Source organism: Ursus americanus, chromosome 1, assembly GCF_024610735.1.
Source record: "Ursus americanus isolate L20-20 chromosome 1, mUrsAme1.1.p, whole genome shotgun sequence".
Classification (NCBI taxonomy): domain Eukaryota; kingdom Metazoa; phylum Chordata; class Mammalia; order Carnivora; family Ursidae; genus Ursus; species Ursus americanus.
The window spans coordinates 105445046-105465275 of record NC_142127.1 but is presented as its reverse complement, the minus strand read 5'-3'; the positions used below and the strand labels follow the sequence as shown (position 1 = coordinate 105465275).

The window sequence follows — 20230 nt, the reverse complement described above, 5'->3', positions numbered from 1 at the left end:
AACCCAGGAGAGAACATGTGGATACTGAGGTAGAGACCCAGGTTGGCTTCATAGCCAGAAGAGGGGAGCGGCTGGGAGAGGCCTAGGCTGTGGTACCCCACCCAGCAGAGACCTGCTCCTCGGGCCGGTCGTGGGTCTGTGGGGCATCCGTGGCAGGCAGTGCCACCTCTGCGGTTTATTCCTGGAGGCGGGGAGGGGCAGGGAGCTCTAGGAGGTGGGTGGCTGGTGGCCAAGAGTGCAGGCCCTAGACAGGCCTGAGGACAGTGACGGGACAGAGCTGGAGCACGTGGGGGCAGGGCAGCCACCGTGAGCCTGAGCCCGGTGGGGACCACGGTGGCAGAGGGGGAGGGGCCCCATGTTGGCAGGGCGCCAGACGGGAGGGGTGTGGAGAAGCCAGCAGAGCCAGGTGCCCCACCTTCTGCAAGTGACAGCCAGACAGGAGCAGCAGGGAGGGGCAGGGGTCAGTACAAGGCGCACTTAGCAGGATGAGAGGAGAGGCGTCCCCACCTCACCAGGGAAAGGTCTGGGTGAGGCAGAGCACAGAGAGCTGGGAAGTGCGGGGCCGGGGGCCGTGGGTGTGCAGCGCGGGGGCAGAGAGGAGACGGGGGACGGCCGAGGGCCCAGCCACAATGCCTGTGGGGCGGCGGGCACCGCTGTCGGGGGGGCGGCCAGGACAGAGTGCTTGGCGCCCATTTTTATCGGTGTTCTGACTGCGACTCTCGGCGGTGTTTGAATACTTGGTGGGCCCGGTGACCCCGGTGAAGAGGACAGCTCCCGGTGGCTTTCTCAACACGTGGAGCTCCCAGAGCCCCGAGGCCACAGCTGCGCAGGTGCTCGGAGGCCAGGCCCGCCGTGCAGGCGCAGGCGCAGCCGACCCCGACTCCGGAGCAAGCGCCCCAGCCCCTCCTGGCCCCCGAAGCAAGGGTTTGCACAGCACACAACCAAAGGAGTTTCCGATTATCCGAGTGCTGTGGTGGTTCAAATCGTGTCATCAGCTACCGAGGGCACCAGGCTCCTGTGGAACAGGGTCTGTCCGTTCAGAAGCAGCGGCTGTGTGTCCGTTGGGCGGTCCCACCTCCTGTGAGCTCTGTAGCTGTAGCTTAACCAAAAATGCACGAGAAGGACGATGCAGCGGGCTCTGCCGCGTGAGCTCTCGGTCGCCTCGTGAAAGGAGATGTTTGTGGCCGGTGGTGTGGACCGTGTTTCTGGGGCCCTCGGAGGCCCTGGGCTGCCCCCGCACATTCGCAGTGCTCTCTGGCATGGGTGGGCACAGCCCCTGGAGACAGCGCACGGGGCAGCGCCAGAGGCCTGCGATGACCGTGAGTTTGCTGTGTTTTATGTGGGGCCCTGGTTGGGAGACAAATCAAAAGGTCGTTTCCTTCCAGAAGTTGGAACCAACCGTTGAACTGGTTACTGCATTCAGATTCCCCTGTGGGTTTTGGAGGCGTGTTTGTACACCCTGTGTAATCCGATGGTCTATGGTGGCTTATAAAACCAGTTCTGTCAGCTGTGCCTGCCCCGGCAATGCGCCTGGCACCGTCCCTGCCCAGGAATAGCCCCAGACTGATAGCCAGCATACTTACTTCATGTTCGCAAATTGTGTTCACGCCACCCCTCTGTCGTGCCAGCTCGCACCTGTCCCGGACACACAGCCTTCCTCCGTGCAAGTCCGGGCGTGGCTGGTGAGCTGCAGGGGGGCGGGGAGGGCTGTGTCCGTGAGGAGCACACCGGCAGCCAGCCCTGACAAGGCCTCGGGAAGGGAGTGGGCAGCGTCCTGGGGCTGCTCCAGGAGGAGCATGCAGAGAGGCCCCCGGCTCCGTCACTCCGACTGGTCTGTCCCTCTGAGCCCCAGCCCCCGCAGCCAGGGCGCACTGAAGGGGCTCAGGGGACACGGTGGAGAGCGTGTGCTCCTTTCCTACGGTAAGGGGTGCTCCGGGCACAGACACCGGCCCACCTCTTCTCTGGGAGACATGCCCGTCCTCCTGCCTCTGAGGGGACAGTGGCTGGTCTGCAGCCTTGGGAAGCCCCAGCCCACCCCCTCTGCCCTCAGGCTGCCCTGCAGGAGGTCAGAGATGGTCCCACAGAAGCTCTCACCTTAAAGTGCTGATTTGAGAGAAGGTCTGCTGTAAATATTTAGATCTGTTATCAGAGACTAAGTTGTTTGTTAAAATTTCATTCTAGAAATAAAATATGAGGCCAGATTCCCATTTTGTTCTTTCTTTTTTTTTTTTTTAAGATTTTATTTATTTATTTATTTATTTATTTATTTATTTATTTATTTGACAGAGAGCACCAGCAGGGGGAGCAGCAGGAAGAGGGAGAGGGAGAAGCAGGCTTCCCACCCAGCAGGGAGCCCGATGTGGGACTTGATCCCAGGACCCTGGGATCATGACCTGAGCGGAAGGCAGACATCCTATGACTGAGCCACCCAGGCGCCCCCAGATTCCCATTTTCCTTGCAATATCTATGAAGCATGGGGTTCCTGGGTGGGATGATAATGTGAGGATTCTAGAAGGCTGACGGGATCATCAGGAGAGCTGCGTTCAGTCCCCTTCTTGCAGGTGAAGAAGCAGAGTGTGTCGAGGGGAGGTGACAGTTCTCAGGGCTCCACTCGGCGCACAGCTGGCTCTCAGCAGCACTGCAGACCATCTTAGCTAGCAAGTGACTGAGATCAAAGCCTGGAGGGTTCCACACCGGGAAAACAGAACGAGTGTGTGCGCGTGCGTCAGCAGCTCACACTTGTGCGTGGCTGATGGGCGTGCCCCGCTCACGCGCACACACAGACACGGGGCTTCACGTTTTGTTTTGATTGGCTTCGCGGCAATGCCACACAGCAAGCAGAGACGCCAGGGACTCTCTCGGTATTAACTTCCTCTAATGATGGTTTTAAAAGGGCTATTTTTTTTTTTTTTAAATTTTGTGGATTAGAAGCGAAATAGCTCCGCAGTGCTTCAGAGCAGAGAACCCACCACAGGCACTTGTTTCAAAACAGCTGCTAAAGCGCTTTGTGAATGAGCCAGTGTCTACACGAGGTGTCTGTGGTTCTCACTGAAGAAAGGTCTTGGCTGTAAGATGCAGGACAAACACATGGCTGAAACCGTTCTTCTGCCGGAAGACAAAGTTTATGTGACAGGAACGTCATTAAAATAATCAAACAACCATCTCTCTGGAATGGCAAAGGCAGTGAAAGGCATTGGCGAGTGTAGACCGGCCCTGCTGGCCGTCGGGAGCCACCGAGGGAAATCGGCCTCCCGTGGTAAGGCGGACCGTGTCTCTGGCCGTGAGGTGAACGCAGGGGACTTGCCCCGGCTTCCGAGGCACTCCCCCGCCCTCCTGCCCACACCCAGGACGTCCTGCACTCCGGCCACCGTGGCCGCCGTGGCAGGACCATTAACCCACGCTCCGGCGCGGGCCCTGAAGCAGACAGTCTGCTTAGAAGACTCTGGTTCGCACTTTGCATTGGCAGAGCCTGAGAACTTTCGTGCAGCATCCCAGGGGACGCAAGGAAACACGTTACAGTCCGGGGCAGGCGTCGAGTGCTGAATAACGTTACCAGAGTCGTCCTGACAGAGTCTGAAGTGGGCCTGGGCCCAATCCCACCACATGTTTTCTAAGATTTAGTGGAACCTACCACGCACATGTGTTCACGTACGGGTGTGGCCACTTTCACACAACAAGAGCAGTGCGAGTCATCTCGGCGGGCCCCGTGGCCCGAAGACAACATTTACTCTCTGGCCATTGGCGGGTCCCTGGTCAGGAGTCACAGGTGGTCCTGCAGCCCCCAGCGGATGTCCCCGGATGCAGACCTGGGCCCCCTGAAGCCACCTGCACAGCCTGTGGCAGACGCAGTCCAGAGGCGGCTGCTTGAACTGGGCACAGCCTCGGAAGGGAGAGGAAAGCCGTGAGAGGCTCGGAAGCCAACCCCGGCCTGTGCCGGCCCAGTGTGAGGTTCCAGAAGTGAGGCTCTCGGCCGGCCGAGGGCCCGTGTGCGAGGTTGGTGCCTGTGTGTACGGCAGACTTTCTCGGTGCCTGACTTGATGAGGGGGACGCCGGAAGCTGCTCCCGCACCGCGGACATGCTTCTCGGAAGGGCTTGCTGGCGGGGTACTTGAGCATCGGGCCGTGCGCGTCCCACGCCTCCTGCAGAGACGGGCAGCGGGCTCCTCACCTTGTGCATAGCGCCCCAGACTGTCCATCCACTCCGAAACTAGAGGGATGTCTCGAGAGGATCGCAGTCCGGAATCGTTCTGAGCAGAGAGACGGTTAATTTTGCTTCTGTTGGTCGACGCTGGTGCTTTATGGAGTTGACTTTACAAACATAAAGGGCGAATTGCAGGGCAAATTTTATTTTATACTACCAGACATGAGAGCCTGTGGAGGCTCTCATGCCAGCCCTGCTGCTCTGTGGCCCCGGTGTTCCCGCTGACCTGGGAGGGAAAGGACCGTGGGCCGGGCCGCGGGCATGCGACCATCTCCCCATGCGGGCCTGTGGATACCCGTTTGACGGACTTCTGGGTCCGAGGTGAGCAGTGGGTCGGGAACAGGAAGCAGCCCTTTGATGCCACAGAAACGTGGTCCAACCTGCGGGAGACGTGGAAACACGGACTTCCCGCAGCCGCCAGCAAGTGAGGAGTCCTGCGGAGCTGCCGGCACGTGCGTGATGTCGAGCCACCTCCCAGCCCGCTGCAGGCACACAGCCCAGAGGGAGGAGGGAGACTCTGGAAGTCCGTGGTGATGGATTCAGGATCGAATAAAGCGAGTTTAACTGACAAATGAAGTTGTTTAGCTTCTCATCGTAATACGTATGCAGAGCACAGCGCGTGTACTTATAGTGTGTGCTGATATGTTCGTGAGTGGTGGTTTCCTGTTAAGAAGTGTGTTTTCTACTTTTCAAGTCGACGGTTTTCCTTGTTTCCCTGGTATCCCTAAGCCACTGAACTTCTCAGTGGGTGTTTATACTTTGAACCTGTTCGTTCTCTTAAATTTGATCACCAGTTGTCCCTTTACAGATCCCAGGTGTCAGATTGGCGCACGCAGGCATGCGGGTCATCAAGTCACGTGTGGCTGGTGCTGTGGCCTCGGGTGGGTGGAAGGAGCACACCAGGGTCCCCTCCGGGCCAGGGCTGCTCGGGGGCTCCCCCACCTTCTCAGACACACAACTCTGGGCCCCTGGTACTGGGGGTGGTCGGTGGCTGTGCCTGTCTTGAATCGGGGCCACATAAAGCGAGCGTAGGGGGGCGCAGAGCTACCCCCGCCTACGGGAACAAGATAGGATGGGCAAGGGACAGGGATGAGGAGTGGGGAGGGCTTTTAGCAGCGTGGGCAGCTGGTGCCATGGGGGTTACAGGTCACCTGCCACGTACCAGTGAGCCGACACAAGAATCCCTGTGCTGTGGCTCCACTGGGCATTCACACTGGGGCTTACCGGTTTGGACATTTAGGATTCAGTGAGATGAGCCACGGTCACACTGGGTTGATCTTCTGAGTGCGAGCCATTAGATCGCAGCTGCCTGTGGAGCCCTCATCGTGCTGACCTTGAGGGGAGACCGAGCAGGCTCTGTCAGTGGCCGTGCACGCTCCGTGTCTGTGTCTCCCACTGACCCCGTGTCCCCTTCTTGCCTTTGCAGGACTGTGGTCATGCCCATCGCGAACGAGTTTGCCCCAGACGTGGTGCTCGTGTCGTCAGGCTTCGACGCTGTGGAGGGCCACCCCACGCCCCTCGGCGGCTACAACCTCTCGGCCAAATGTAAGTCGGGTTTGCAGATGGCCCGGGAGCACAGTCTGGATTCTGCTGTGTGTGGGGTGAGGTGTGCTCTGTAGTTCAAGCCTCCCCTTTAGTAACAACGGGAGGAAACTCTCCTCATCGTGTGAGCGCGCCTGCTGCCCCAGAGAGCGCAGGGCGCACAGCAGGATGGTGTGGACCCAGACACGCAGGGTAGCTCTCGTGGGGGCCGTGCTCCATCCAGCACAGATCTCAGAGCCTCCCTGACCCGGCCAAGGCCCAGTGGCCCACACAGGGACCGGGCAGAGGGCCAGGAGGGAGCAGTGTGCCCAGCACCCCTCCGCACGCAGCCGGACCGCTGCCCAAGCCTCACGGGCTCGCCCCGAGCTCCGCAGTAAAGCAGGTGCAGTGGCGCGGCCAGGCCGGTGAATTGGGGGTTCCCAGTGCACCGAAGCATTAGGCGTGCGCTAACACTGTCCGCAAAACCACATACAAACCATCAGTGAAAGTGACTTTGTTGCGAGAACGTGCTCGCGGTCGCGTGAGCTGTCGGGGAGTCCTGCCCACCATGACGTGATAGTAATAATGAGCACGTTTGAAATAGCGCAAGAGTCACCAAGATGTGACATACGCGGAGTGAGCGGGTGCTGTGGGAGAACGGTGTCCCCAGATGTGCTCGATCCAGGGCGGCCGCCAACCTTCCCTCTGTGAAAGGCGCGTTCAGGTGACGCGCAGAACGAGTCGCGCCCGTGATTCCCGCGGCGGCCCCGGGGCCGCGTCGCTGCGTCCGTCAGACGGACGAAGCCGAGGCTTCAGGGAGCCCTGGGCCCCATGCGCTGATGGCAGCTGGTGACGGGGACTCTGAGCAGGGTGGTGTGGTTTTGTTTGGCTCTAATCAGCATCAGATGGTTCCGGCCAGGATGGCGATCACCATTACCCGCCAGGCACTTTCTGTGGACGGGAGGGGATGCAGTGAGGGGGGCGTGCTGTGGTTGTTGGTGAAAGCCAGACCCGCCAGACGCGGTGTGTGAGAGTCCGGGAGGGGCCCGCCTGGGGGTGCATGTGCCCACGAATGGACACGCACACGCGTGTGCCCAGCACCGCTGACCAGAACCCCCGGGCCTCCGGTCTCCAGGCTGTGCGGGCACAGCCACGGACACTCACTCATGCTCCCCCCTCTGCAGTCCCAGCGTGCAAGCCAAGGGGCTCCTCCTGGGGTCCCTTCCTTCCCCCAAACGAGATGATTTGTGGCATTATAAAATCAAAGCACCAAAACCATAATTCCTGCTCTCAAACGGATCAAAAAGAGACCCAAACTGAAATTCTTCAGTGAATTTATCACAGTCAGACCTGGCCTCTGTCATGTGTTCCGGAGCGCCAACCCCCAGGGTCTCTGGAATGTGATGTAATGCGTTTCTGGGCGCTTTGATCCCCGGCCAGGCGTCGGCTCCGCGGCCCACCCTCATCCTCCGCTCACGTCTCCCGTTTCCTCTTGCAGGTTTCGGGCACCTGACGAAGCAGCTGATGGGCTTGGCCGGCGGCCGGATCGTTCTGGCCCTGGAGGGGGGCCACGACCTCACAGCCATCTGCGACGCCTCGGAAGCATGTGTTTCTGCTTTGCTGGGCAACGAGGTAGGAGGACCAAGGGGCTCAGGGCTGCTCTGTCGTGGGCTCAGGGCCCAGACCTGGGGCTGTTGCATCTGTGCTCCCGCTCCGGGTTCATGCTCACCCCGCAGTAGGACTGTTACCGTTTGACGAGGCTCTCTGGTTAGGAGGTGAGCAAGAGGACTAGCGAGAATCCTTTTCTCTATCAAGGTGGTTCAGGATCCTGTATTTTCGGGTGCTCACCTTTGCATGTGGGTTATGTTGAGAATATTCTAATCTTGCTTCCTTCTCTGTGGACAGTTCTCAGGGAGGTTCTCAGGGAAGTTCTGGGGGCGGTGTCACTGTGCTGGTCTCGCAGGCTGGGGTGTGGAGCCCTAGCTCCCTGCTCTGAACCCATAGGTGATGCCCAGGCTGGGGGCCCTGTGCTGTGTCCCCACTGAGGCCACAGGACAAAATCAGGAAGACGCTGGCTTGCACAGATGAGCTCAGAGGGTCCGGACGGGAGAGGGAGTGAAGGGTTCAAGGGAGAGAGTCCCTGGGAGTGTCACATTCTGGAATGACAGTGGGCCAGGGCCCCTCCCTCCTGGCTGATGCTCCTCAGCCAGAGGGTGCCCAGCTGTGGGTGGACCAGACGTTGGGAGGGGAGGTGGCACCCTCGACAGTATGCTTGGCAGCTCGCTGAGCCTCTGAAGTTTGTGACACAAAACTTACCTGTAGCTTACACTTTGATTTTCGGAAATATGCTCTTCCTGAAATTCTGAATCCATGCACAGGCCTTTGGATATGGGGTCCCACACCTACCTCCTGACCCCCTCGAAGGAGCATGGGGTGGGTCCCGGCCCCTCTTGTTGCTTGCTGTGGCATCACCACGTGGGTCCCAGAAGCAAGCCAGCTGCTGCTCAGGGGAGCGTGGGCAGGGTGTCTGGACCCCTGGCCTGGCCTGCAGCAGCGAGGTGCCAGGGGCCCACGTGGGGGACGCCTGGAGGCAGCCCACGAGCTCTGCTCCCATGCCGTCCCCTGGGACTCCCAGCGTGTGAGGACGATGTCCAGTAGGGCAGGTTCTCTGGGTATCCAGTGGGGGTGCTGTTGTCCCTGTGCTGGTCACACTCCTGCTGGTCACCACCAAGATTCAAGGGAGCCCGAGTGACAAGGCCCTGAAATGAGTCTGGAGGACACAGCTCAGGAGGACAGGCCACACCAGCCTTGCCGCGCTGACCCCATATGGCGTGGGCAGTGCTGGGATACTTGGGCCACTTGTGGGGAGTCCTGATGTCCCGTCCAGAAGAAGGCTGGGAGAGCAGAGTGGCTTGGAGGGTAGGTGCCAGGGAGGCCAAGATGGAGACTTACCCCATGGCTGTCAGGTTACATCCTGGGCTCCAGTCAAGGAGGCCCTGGTAGGGAGGGCACCCCTCCCACTGCACTGAGCCCTTTTGGGACACGCCAAGGCCAGAAGGCCCCAAAGCCCTGGGAAAGGGTGATGCGAGGAGTACCAGCCACTTCCCCCGAGCAGGGCTGCCCCTGCCTGGCCTAGGAAGGCCCCTGTTGAGGCCCTTCTCACGCACCATAGATTGATCAGTGGGGCTCTGTCCCCGCATTATCTCCACCTGGAAGCTTGAGCCCCTGTTAGGGTTCCTCCAGGAAGCACGTCTCTGAGGGTGGGTTCAGGCTCACCCCAAGGCTGCCCTCCTAGACCCCCGTCGGGGACATGCAGCAGACGGCAGGGCCCACAAGGCATTTGAGGAGGCTGTGACGGGAGATGCAAAGCGGGGTTCAAGCAGGCCCTCAAAGGCACATATCAAATTTGACCGCATCCAGCAAGACAGGGTGGGATGATGACGTGTCGGCAGGTCTCCACTGGTAGGATGCTGGGCTCTGTCCTCAAGCCATTTGCAGTCTGCATTGTTCCTTTTGACTTGGGTGGGCCAGCAGAGGGCCCGCTGTGGACACAGCAGGATGAGGCATGTGGCCCTCCAGGCGCAGGGTGGACAGAGCTGACAGCATGGTGTTTGGAGACAGATGTGAGGTCTGGACCCAGGTGCTGGTATCAGCCATAGAAGTGCAGGACCGCGGGTGAGCATGGCCTGATTTGGGGTCAGATCCTCGGGGAGCTCTGTGCGTGTCCTGTGTGTGAGCTGGCCCGACAAGGACAGGAAGACCAGGTGGCCCTGGGGAGTGTGGCACCAGGCATGGAGGACGGTGGCGACCGAGTGGGCACAGTCTTCGGGCAGCAGTCGTGGAGGAAACCCTCCACGCGCCTCCTGGGGCAGCGCCCTCGGTGGCTAAGCCCAGGGGCTGGAGGGGGAGAGTCGAGACCCTCAGCACCAGGGTGAGTAGGACGGGCAGCCAGAGTCGCCGGGCCCGGCTCCCCGTGAGGAATTGCTTTGCGTCCACCAGCCCCGTGAGCTCCGGAGCTCGTGCTCCCTGCCGCCGCTCGGGCAGGCCGCGGCCAGTGATGGGGGTGTGGCTCTGTTGTCTCCTGACAGCCTTCTGTCAGGCTTGGTGTTGGTTTGCAGCTGAGTCACCAGTAGACCTCAGAGCCCTGGGACGTGTCTCCTTCCTGGTCAGGTGGTTAGCAATGCAGTTGACTCTTCTAGAATAAAATACCAGTCTGCTTTTTAAAGTGTCCACATTTTACCCACTCCTTCTTCACATAAAGCAGTCTTCTCTCCCTTTTTTGTTAGAGTTTAAAGGCAATTGAGTAATATCCAAACCGTCCTGAAGCTTTTTGATTTTTACAACTAGTTATTTTAAAATAACAATAAAGAGCTTCACTTTCAGCGCATGCCTGCTTTTGCTTCCTGGGTGTTCGCTCTTCCAACAAGAAGCACATCGAAGAGCAGGGAGCACTAGCTTATCAAGGTCTCTTAAAAATCTTTCTAAGGCAGGAAAGCTGGGCCGAGCCGCACTCCTGTGCCCTGAGCCTCTGAGGGCTGCAGCACGGTGTGGCGGACGTTGGCACACGCTCCCAGCGGCCAGCTGTGCACGGCTTGTGCTGCCTGGAGGGAGGTGGTGGAGCGGGAGCTGGGGTGGGGGTGGGGGCATCTGAAGGCCTTGCTCCTGAGCCCTTCTATGTGACGGTTTCAGCTTTGAGTTGTTTGCAACTGTCGGTGACAGTCGACGATGAAAGGTCATTTCAGTGTGTTGCACAAGTGGTATGTGGACCAAGCAGTGTAGACAGAGGTGCCGGGAGCCCCGTGGGTGGGCACGGAGGCCGGGCTGGCTTGCAGCAGTGAGGGGCCCGGGGCAGGTGTCACCCCTGGAGCAGGGGTTATGTGGGCCGTTTCCTGTGGAATCATGTGCCATTTCAAGGCTGAGTGCCACCTTTCAGCCCAAGTCCAAGCTCAGTGGAGCCAGGGGGGTCGGGTGATACCCATGTCCAGGAAGGTGTCATCAGGGAATTTGGCCCCTTTGTTACGTCCTTACACTTACAAAAGGAGGTATGACAGCTCCCGGTGGTCACACCGACTTCGCATGAGAGGCGGGGACACAGAGGCGGGGACAGAGATGGGGACAGAGAGACAGACACCACGATGGGGACAGAGACCCTTACAGCTGGCTGTGTGCCCCCTCGCCTGCACACGCTCACACGCCCGCACGCGCACTCACACGCCAGGCTTGGCTCAGGCCAGCGGCGACCAGGTTGGCCGCATGCAGATGCTTGTTGGGGATGCAGCGTCCCAGTGAAGTGCTCCTGGCCTCATGCTCCTAGGTCCTTACTGACTGACCTTCAGAAAGGCAGGCTCTGGCCAGGGGCCCAAAGTCAGAGGAGCTGTGCCTCCTCCTGCATGGAGCGTCCTCCTCGCCCCGTGCTCATGGTCACGGTGGGATGGAGGACACATGGTGACATGCTGACCCTCCCCGGGCCCCTTTCCAGAATGAGGGTGACGGTCCAAGTGGTCACAGGCCACCTGGCTCAGTTCCCAGGATGGCAGGTGAGCGGGGTCCCGATAGCAAGAAACACCTGTGTTCACAGGGCTCACATTTTGTGAGAGCTTGTTTTAATCCCTCGTCCTCTTCCAAGAGGCCATCACAGCTGCAAGGATACAGCAAGACAGAAGAGCCGGTGGGGGGGTGGCGGCGAGACCAGGAAGGCCGCCTAAGGTCAGTGCAAAGACACAGGAGAGGTTCTCCGCGAGGCTGGAGGGAACCTGAGGGGGCTGTCTCCCCAGCTGCTGTGGGAGCAAGCGACCGTCGGATCTTAGGGAACTCAGCCAGGCCAGGAACAAAGGGATCCTCTGGCTGTGGTCTGGTCTGCCCCACTGCCCAGCTGCTTCCCCGGGAGCCCCTGGCCCAACCAGCTTCCACACACAGCAGCCGCCAAAGCCCCCGGCCCCAGCGGAATGGGGCCAACGCGGGGGGTGGAGGCACACTCACCCGGAAGAAATCGTCCCCCACCCCCGCAGGTGCCATCAGAGCCCACTGAGCTCCCCCCAGCCCTGCTGCTGGGGCCCCGCTGCCCCATTTTGCAGACGAGGACACTGAGGGGGGTGGTGCGAGGGGGAGGGGGCTTGACCTGCCTCACAGGGGTCGTGGGTGAGTGGGAGGCGGTGTGGGCGCACCTGCCTGCTAGCTTCGGAGTCTGAGCCCTTGACATTTTATCAAAGGGAATCGTGACGTTTAGCCCTTTTATGGCTTATGTTTGGTTTTTAAAAACTTGGTTGTATCCTATAAGCATTTGTGTTTTCACCAGAGCTAGGAAGGCAGGCTACTCGCCATCACCAGACGACTACCGAGTGCCGGCTGTATAGTCAGCCCGAGGTCCGTGCCCCGTGCCTGAGTGGGTGGACAGCTGTCCTCCCGGTGCTCCGCACAGCCGAGGAACCACCACTGACTTCTCCAGTCAGCCCCAAAACAGCCGTGGGAGGTGGTGGGCCTGGGAAGTGTCACCCCGGGCCCCGGCCGTGAGCGGCCATGGACATGCTCAGGGACAGCAGGGAGCTGGCAAGGACGCCAGTGGCATGAGGTGGGAGCAGAAGCCTCAGGGAGCGACCAGGCAGTGGCCCAGGAGGTCCCTCCAGAGGCAGAGTGTCGTGACTGCAGCCGAGGGCACAGAGCCCCCTGGCACTTGGTCCATGTGCCCATGCCCCTGGAAGGAGGACGAGGACTGAAATCTGTCCCTGGGGAGCAGCCCTGCTGAGGCCAAGAAGGTTGTGGGGTTTCCCTCGAGAGAAGGGAAAGCACCCACGGGACCACCGGCACTCAGGGAACAGAGAGGCTGGAGCCGTGGGGAGGCTGGGAATGGCCAGGGCCCGGTGGGCATGGGCAGGTGTGCGTGTGGTGGGTGTGGGGTCACACAGCTGCACGTGGTCCTCCCGTGACGTCTTCTGCGTCCTCTGGAAGGGAGGGGCAGGCGCACCTGCTGGGTGATGGACATGGCCTGGTGCCAGCCAGAGAAAGGCCCCCAGTGGGGACTGGACAGGCGCACCCGAGGGCAGGGCCCTGGCGCTGCCATCACTGACGTTTTCCCAGCCAGCGCGGATACTCCCGACTGTGTAGAGTTCTGTGTATTCTGAAAAGCATGAGCGTTGACCCAAGTTCTGCCAGCGTACTTTAACAACCGTTTTGTCAGGATGCTGTAATCTGTTGATCCTTCTCGCCTGAAGTGTGAGCTCTTCGAAACCGCGGAGCAGAAAAACGATTTCCATACCTAAAAAGACAGCGGGAGCCGCAAACAGGTGTTACCAGACCAAGGGTGATCTGCGTGGGGCAGAGTTTTCTCGTCCTCAGTGTTGGACGGTCTCTGAGTGTTTTCCTGCTCAATTTTGCTAAGGCCAGCTTTTTAAAGACTGAACTTGATAAGCCTAATTTCCAATTTGGTTCTGAAGTCTTACAGACTCAGGCAAGGGTGAACATGGCATGAAGGGCGGCTTTGGGGTCTCCTTTGGGGTCTGTCATGCTCAGGACAGGACTCTGTCTGCAGCTGGCCCATCTGTTCCCCCCCCAGAAGAGCCACCTCCCAAAGGAGGCCCACAGCACAAGTGCAATGCTTTGGCATCAAGTGTCCTCCACTGAGCTCCCTTCCAGACCACAAAGACCCCAAGAGGTCTGGCATGTGAGGGGTGTGGCCACACGCCCAGCAGTGGTGCTGGACGGCCTCTCTTGTCCCTTAGACCCTCTGGGTTCCGCCTCCCATTTCTCTGCTCCCCATGCCTGCACCCCCACTCGGCCCTGCCTGTAGGAGAGTCACTTCTGCCCCCCAGGGATGGACCAGATCACCCCCTCTGCTCTGCACCAGCCTGACCTGCCCTCCCCTCCAGCACTCTGCCCCCTCCCCCTGCCTGGCCACAGCCCGTTGTGCCCCCAGAGCCGTGGCTTCGCCTCTCCTGCTTCCTCCTGGTCTTTGCTCAAAGGTCACCAGCTAGCAGCCCACCCACCTGCACCCCATGTCCCAGGACCCCTCTGCGCACTTTTTCATGGCATTTAACACCTTCAGACATTCTTGGGTTTACTCACCCAGAATGGTTTTAGCTTACTGACGGTCTCTCCCCAAGTAGGAAACGCTGTAAGGCCGGGGAGGGGTGTCTGCTTTGTTCACTGACCAACCCCAAGTTTATGGAACAGGGATTTGCACATAGTGGGCTGCCCAGAAGATATATATTAAATGAAAGAATCGAATCCCAACTAGTAAGGGGGTAATATTTTGAGTCATAAAGTTTCTCCCCTTTCCTGGTCCTTTTTTCTTAAGTCGAGGCTAGAAGCGGTCCGTGTTCTCTCTGGCCCTGGAGCAGAGCCCAGGGCGGGTTACTGCGTGACGGTGGAGCGAGCCGACCAGGCGCCAGCCTGCGGGACGGTGTCCAGGGGCTCCCACTGTCAGTCGCATTGCAGCCTTGTGCTGACCCCTTCCGCTTCCTCCAGTCGTCACTGAAACCCGCAGAAACCAGCCGGCAACACTGCTCACTCTGCCTTCCTTCTGTCCCTTTACCCCTTTTCTCCTGAGACCTTGGAGACCGCCACGCAGTCTTCCCAGGGGCTGTCCCCTCGGGCTTCTGTGCACACCGCCCCCGGGAGGGTACTTTGCCCCTAGGTTTGTCGTGATCTCTTCCCTGGATTCCATGTAACTGCATGACAGGCAGAGCAGACAAGGTCGCCAGCATGGGGTGAGGACCCTTCTTCCTGTGTGCTCCTCATGCAAGCACACAGTAAGGCCTCCACCTTCCAGAAGCCTACGCCAGGTGCTTGGGACAGAAAGAGCGAGCCCCCATTGCCAGCCCAGCTGCTGCGCCAGTGTGTGGGACAGGCTGAACCCCTGAGGTGGCTCGAGACGGGGGAGATGACTGTGGCAGGGGTGTCGGGGGGAGGGCAACGTAAGACCCTGGAGGGCCAGCCACCCCTGGAGTGTGCGTCCCACTGGGGAGACTGGCCGTGGGGAGCCCCACCCCGGGACTGGGGGGCAGCTGAGCCAGGCATGACTTCTTCGCTCTAATGCACCCCTCTGCTTCAGAGTGATAATTTATGGAATGAGTTACATTTCTAAAACCCTTTTTGTTCTTAAAAGTGGTAAAACTGAACTTCTGACAAGTGCTAGAGCCAGGGTGGGACAGGCAGGATGCAGCGGGCTCTGAAGACCCAGACCCAGTGGGCGGAGCTTCGGGGCCATGAGCAGCCTGGGCTCTGCTCCTCACCGCCCCCAACAGAGGACCTGGCTGAGCAGGCCGCTCTCAGGGATGCCGGTGTCTCCACGAGGGGTCCCAGCTGCTGGGGCACAGAGCCGTCCCGCTGTGGCTCCACCTCTCTGTCCCCCCTGCCTAGGACCCAGTGGGTTGTCACAGGTTGGCGGCTAGGGTGAGCTCCCCGCACAGGGCCTCGGCAACATTTGGCATCCTGGCATTTGAGCTCTGCCAGTGTGGGAGGCGAACAGCGCTCAGGGTGGGGCAGGTGCTTCCGCACCACCGCTGGTGCTGAGCGCCTTCCCAGGTGCCTGTCGGCAGCTTGGGCTTTCTCTTCTAGTGAACTTCGTGGCTTTTGCCCATTTTTCTACTAGACCATATTTTTCCTGTTCATTTTAGAAGGGGAAATTGGATGGATGGGTAGGTGGACGAATGGCAAGATGGGCTGGTGGGTGGATGGACAGACGGATGGATGGATGGGGGGATGGACAGGTGGCCGGAGGGGTGGGTGGGTGGATGGATGGGTGGAAGGACTGATGGGTGGATGGTTAGATGGGTGGGTGGTTGGACGGATGGATGGATGGTTGGACGGACGGATAGATGGGTGGGTGGTTGAATGGATGGGTGGGTGGATGGATGGATGGACGGATGAATCGGTAGATAGTTGGACGGATGGGTGGATGACTGGACAGATGGATGGGTGGATGGTGGATGGATGGGTGGATGGACGGACTGATGGACAGCGAGGCATGTCCTCTTTTTCTGATCTCTGGAGGACTGAGTGCAGGAGCAGAGTAATCTCTCTCTTGACTGGGAGAGCTCTCCTGGGCCATGGAGATTCGCCCGCCTCAGCTGGATTTCCTCGTTGCACCCGTGCCGTGGCCCCTTTCACTGTGGGCACGCATTTGTGCCTTGGTGGCCCCCTTGCCCAGTCCTCCTGGAACTTGTCTAATTAAGGCATTTCGGAGAATCAGCTTTCAGCTACAATATCCTTCCTTTTCCAAAATTTGTTTTTGCCCCTTTTCTGTGTATTTTCTTACCTCTTTCCCCAGGACTGTGCTCTTGATCACTTGGTAAACTGAGCACCTACTTGTTCTGACGTGTCCACATAAGGCTCGGCGTTGGCCGCGTCTCACACGCTGATGGGTGGCATCCTCGTTGCTCTTCATTTCTAAGCACTTCCTGATTTCCTACGATTACTTCTTTGACCCATGATCGTATGTTGTTCAGCTTCCAGCCTCAGGGCCTCGTGGTTCTCATTCGTGCACCGTTTCTAGCTGTGCTGAGCACCGGTGTGGAGGCGTTGCATGCAGGGGGAGCGTGGTCCGCTTGCACAGACGTCCACGCGTGTTTGAGGGAGCACACGTCCTCCGCCCCATTCGCACACCTTGTCCGTCGCCCAGGCTCGCCCATGGCGCCCTTCACATGTGGTTTTCTCTGCTGACTGCTGTCCGCTCCTTCTAAGGACGACGTGCCCCCTCCCCTCCCGTGGCGTGTCTGGCCACCTCCCTTGGCTCTGGCCATGTTCGCTTCCTGTGTGATAAGCAGTTTTACCAAATGTGCACAAACTTAAGTCAGCACATCCTTCTGATGAATTGAAATTTTCGTCACCACATAGAGCTATCCTTTACGTCCAGCTACGGTTTTCCATTTACGGGCATCACACAGGTACCCACCGCCCGCTCTCCGCGGCCTGCCTTCCAGCCTCCCTCCTCTCGCAGACGCTTCCTTCATAAACAGCGCGAGGCTGGATTTCGTGATGAGTTTAATCGCAAGTCCACAGGCTGCCCGTTAAATGGAGACTCTGATCCTTACAGTGGGTTTGGTTGCACCTTGTTTCTCGTGGCTTTGCTTTTTTCAGACTCATTTCTGCGTCTCATGTGTGCCGCGTTGGCCCACCTTTTCTGCCTTCTCCCCACATGACTGAGGGTCCCCCACACTCCGTCCGTTCCCTCCGCTGGGTGGGAAGATACACAGCTGGTTGCCGTTTCCCGGCGGCGATCCTTACAGATGTTCACATGTACCCGTGACGTGGTCAGTGGCCTCTTCCGCCGCGTGGCCCCCGGACCCAGGTGGGGTCGCAGACCAAACACAGCATGCCCCCTTTAGACGTGGCTTTACGGAAAAGTTACTTGCTTGCCCGAGGCGCACCTGTGCCGGCCTGTGTCCTGTATGTTTCTTGGCTCCATCGGGCAGCCCCGGCCCCTCCCGGAGTGTGTGTGCAGTCCCTGACCGGCCTCTCCCCCTCTTCCCTCCCTCCTCCCTGTTCGCTGACTCGACTCCATTACTGTTGTTCCGTGTAGCCCCTGCGTCCGTGGCCTTTCCTGCCCTCATGCTGTGTTCTTTGTCCGTCGTTTCTCCTCGCTTCTCAGACCATCACCCGGGGTCACTGTGCCTTCAGCACGTGCCGTACGTTCCCCGGGAGAGGGACACCGATGTCAACTTATCCTGTTTGTTTGCCTGTATTCAAGTTGTGATTTCACCCTCTTTTTTTTTTTTTAAGTAGGCTCCATGCCTAGCACGGAGCCCAACATGGGGCTTGAACTCACGACCCTGAGATCATGACCTGACCAAGGGTCAGACGCTTAACAGACTGAGCCACCCAGGTGCCCCCTGCCCTCGTTCTTGACTGACGGGACCCACAGTCATGGTCGACAGTCGCCTTCTCTCTGTTACACCCCATCCTGTTGCTCTCTCTGCCCGTCTCCGGTGCTCTGCGCCTTGGCTCTGATGCACCCAGGGTGTGGGCGTCTCGCCTGACTCTTCCTGCCTGGGTCTCGTCCCCCACCCTCCGGGACACAGAGACCCTCCCCCTCTGCCCGCTTACCATGTACCCAGTGCGTTCAGGGTCATTTCTTCAGCTGTTGCTTCCAGGTTACCGGTGTTCTCCTTAGCAGATAAGCGTTTCCAGTTTCTGCTGTTTTCATTTTTAGAAGTTCCGAGCTGCGGCGGCCTCTCAGGCTTCCCTTGGTTGTCGTTTTTGAAATGCTATCAGTTTTCAGCGAAGAACTCTAGTCAGGTACTTTGTAGACTATCCCTCAGTGTATGTTCATCTTATTTTTCCCTTATGATCAGAGTGGGGAGAAGACCCCGGGGGTGGAGTGTCCTCCTTCTGTCCCGGGCAGTGCCCTCGCACTGATGTGACCGCGAGCGCTTGCGTACAGCGGTGTTGGCTGCCTTCTCCCCTGTTTCCACGCACCCTCTGGCCAGAGGTCAGGACGCGCAGTCCGCTTAACCCCAAGGGGCCGGATGGGAGGGTCCGCCTCTTGGAGAGGGTGTGTGCACACAAACCGCGTGGCGTTCTGGAGGAGCGTGTGTCTCCTCCCTGTTACGCATTCAGTCACTGGTTTTCGTCAGCACGGACTCCTGGACACTCGCGCTCTGAGCGGCGGTCCAGAACCGTGCCGTGTGGCTCCTTCCCGGCCGGCCTCACGTGCGTCCCTCTAGCCGGCCCATCATCTTCCTGAGCACTCCCTGCGTCTCGTACTGCAGGACGCTCCGGGCTCTTCCGTTTCCCCCGCCCCAGCCTCGGAAAAGACCACTTCTCCCAGGAGCCTGGTTCCTTTTACTGGGGGGTGGCGTTGCAGACCTTGCTGGCTTCTCCGGAGCCCAGACCGCACTGGCTGACTTCTGTGTTTTATGATGTTTTTGGTCGGGGACCCGAGAGTCTTGGAGCCGAATGGAAGCACTGGTTAGCAGCCTCACGAGGGGGCCCACGGTTGCCCTGCCGGGCACCCGGCCCCTCCACTTACAGCGTGTGAGCCAGGCGGATTCTCAGGGAGACTGTGTCCCTTCCTTCTCTGCAGAGCCCAGGCTAAGAACAGACCTCCCCACCAGCTGTCTCTGTGGCACGTCGTCTGCTTGAGCCTGGCTCATCCTTGGAGGGGCTGTGGTCATTCTCAGCAGCCTGCACAGCCCCCACCCTGTCCCTGGATATGGGACTGCCCTGGGAAGGCTCCAGCTTCCTTCAGGAACCCAGCAGATCTCCCCCGGTTTTGTAGGCTTGTCTAATTAGTTAAAGTTTTTTAAAGTTATCTTTGTGTTTCCACAGTGTCTTTCCACAGCGTGCTTGGTTGCCATGTTGGGGACGCCCCGGCGTGCCCTATGGTTCTCTGATGGACTTGTGCCTCCTTACTATCCTCTGCGGTCTGCACTGAAGGGAACACTGGGAGCGCAGCCCCCCTCAGAGAGACTCCGCTCTCTTTCTTCTTTCTTTTACCGTTTCCCCATTTTGGGAAGAAAACCGTCAACGGGATGTTCAGGCATTCTCATTTGTAAGACTACAGACGTGGAAGTGTTATTTCCGAAAAGCGGTCATTATTTCCCTCCTGCTGTGTGGTGGTGTAGACGGTGTCTCGGTAGGTCCCGAGCAGACATCCGTCCGCAGCAGCCCGCTCCCGGATGCGGCGTCTGCTCACGCGGGAGCTCACGCATACCCCTGACCGTCTCCTGAGAACAATATCTCAAAGAAAATCTACTTCTGTTTACAGTTGTACGGTAAATAGCAAAGCCAAGTTTGGCTTTTTCTTCTTCTCTGTCCACAAATACACTCAAGAAGTCGACTTCAAACGTCCCATTGCAGCACACACAGGGACCGACACCCTTTACATTCACTGTGTATTTATATATTGTTTTCTAGCTTGATCCTCTCCCAGAGAAGGTTTTACAGCAGAGACCCAATGCTAACGCGGTCCGGTCCATGGAGAAAGTCATTGAAATCCACAGTGAGTTGCCTGGGCCACCCGGGGGCGGGGGATGACCCAAGTCACTGAGACGGTCGTGTCAGCGGGTCTGCCCTGTGCAGACGCTGGGTTCCCGCCAGCCTCCCTGCTGAGAAACCCCGTGTGTGAGCAAACGCCGAGCCACCGGCCTGGCCCCCCTCACGTTCCCCTCACGCCGAGGCCCCCTCGGCTCCGAGGGTCTGGCTGGGAGCCCATCCCCGGCCCCCGCCCCGTTCCAGGTGCCCGTGCCTTGGGGAGGACTAGGCTCCACCGGCAGCTTCTCCCAGGAGCCAGTCTTATGAGTTGTGAGCTTTGGTGCTCCCTGGCTTCTGGCTCCTGGAAGAGGGGCTTTAACGGTGCCAGCGAGGAGTCAGGCTTGAGCCGGGGGAGGCCTGTAACCCTGTCCCCCCACCCCAGGCCAGTACTGGCGCTCCCTGCCGCGCCTCTGCTCCACGGTGGGGCACTCTCTGGTAGAGGCCCAGAAGTGCGAGAACGAGGAAGCCGAGACCGTCACCGCCATGGCCTCGTTGTCCGTGGGCGTGAAGCCCACCGAGAAGAGGTGAGTGTCTCTGCCCC

General features: G+C 59.3%; 1 protein-coding gene across 9 annotated transcripts in view; it reads left to right on the top strand.

Moving 5' to 3' along the window:
* HDAC4 (histone deacetylase 4) overlaps positions 1-20230 on the top strand; it is a 299563-nt gene that overhangs the window by 274380 nt on the left and 4953 nt on the right. For all 9 annotated transcript variants that reach the window (XM_045793967.2, XM_087864893.1, XM_087864897.1 and 6 more), the window contains 4 exons: positions 5627-5745; positions 7220-7353; positions 19573-19657; positions 20072-20213. In XM_045793967.2, the coding sequence (XP_045649923.1) occupies positions 5627-5745; positions 7220-7353; positions 19573-19657; positions 20072-20213 (480 nt within the window). The remainder of the gene's footprint in view (positions 1-5626; positions 5746-7219; positions 7354-19572; positions 19658-20071; positions 20214-20230) is intronic.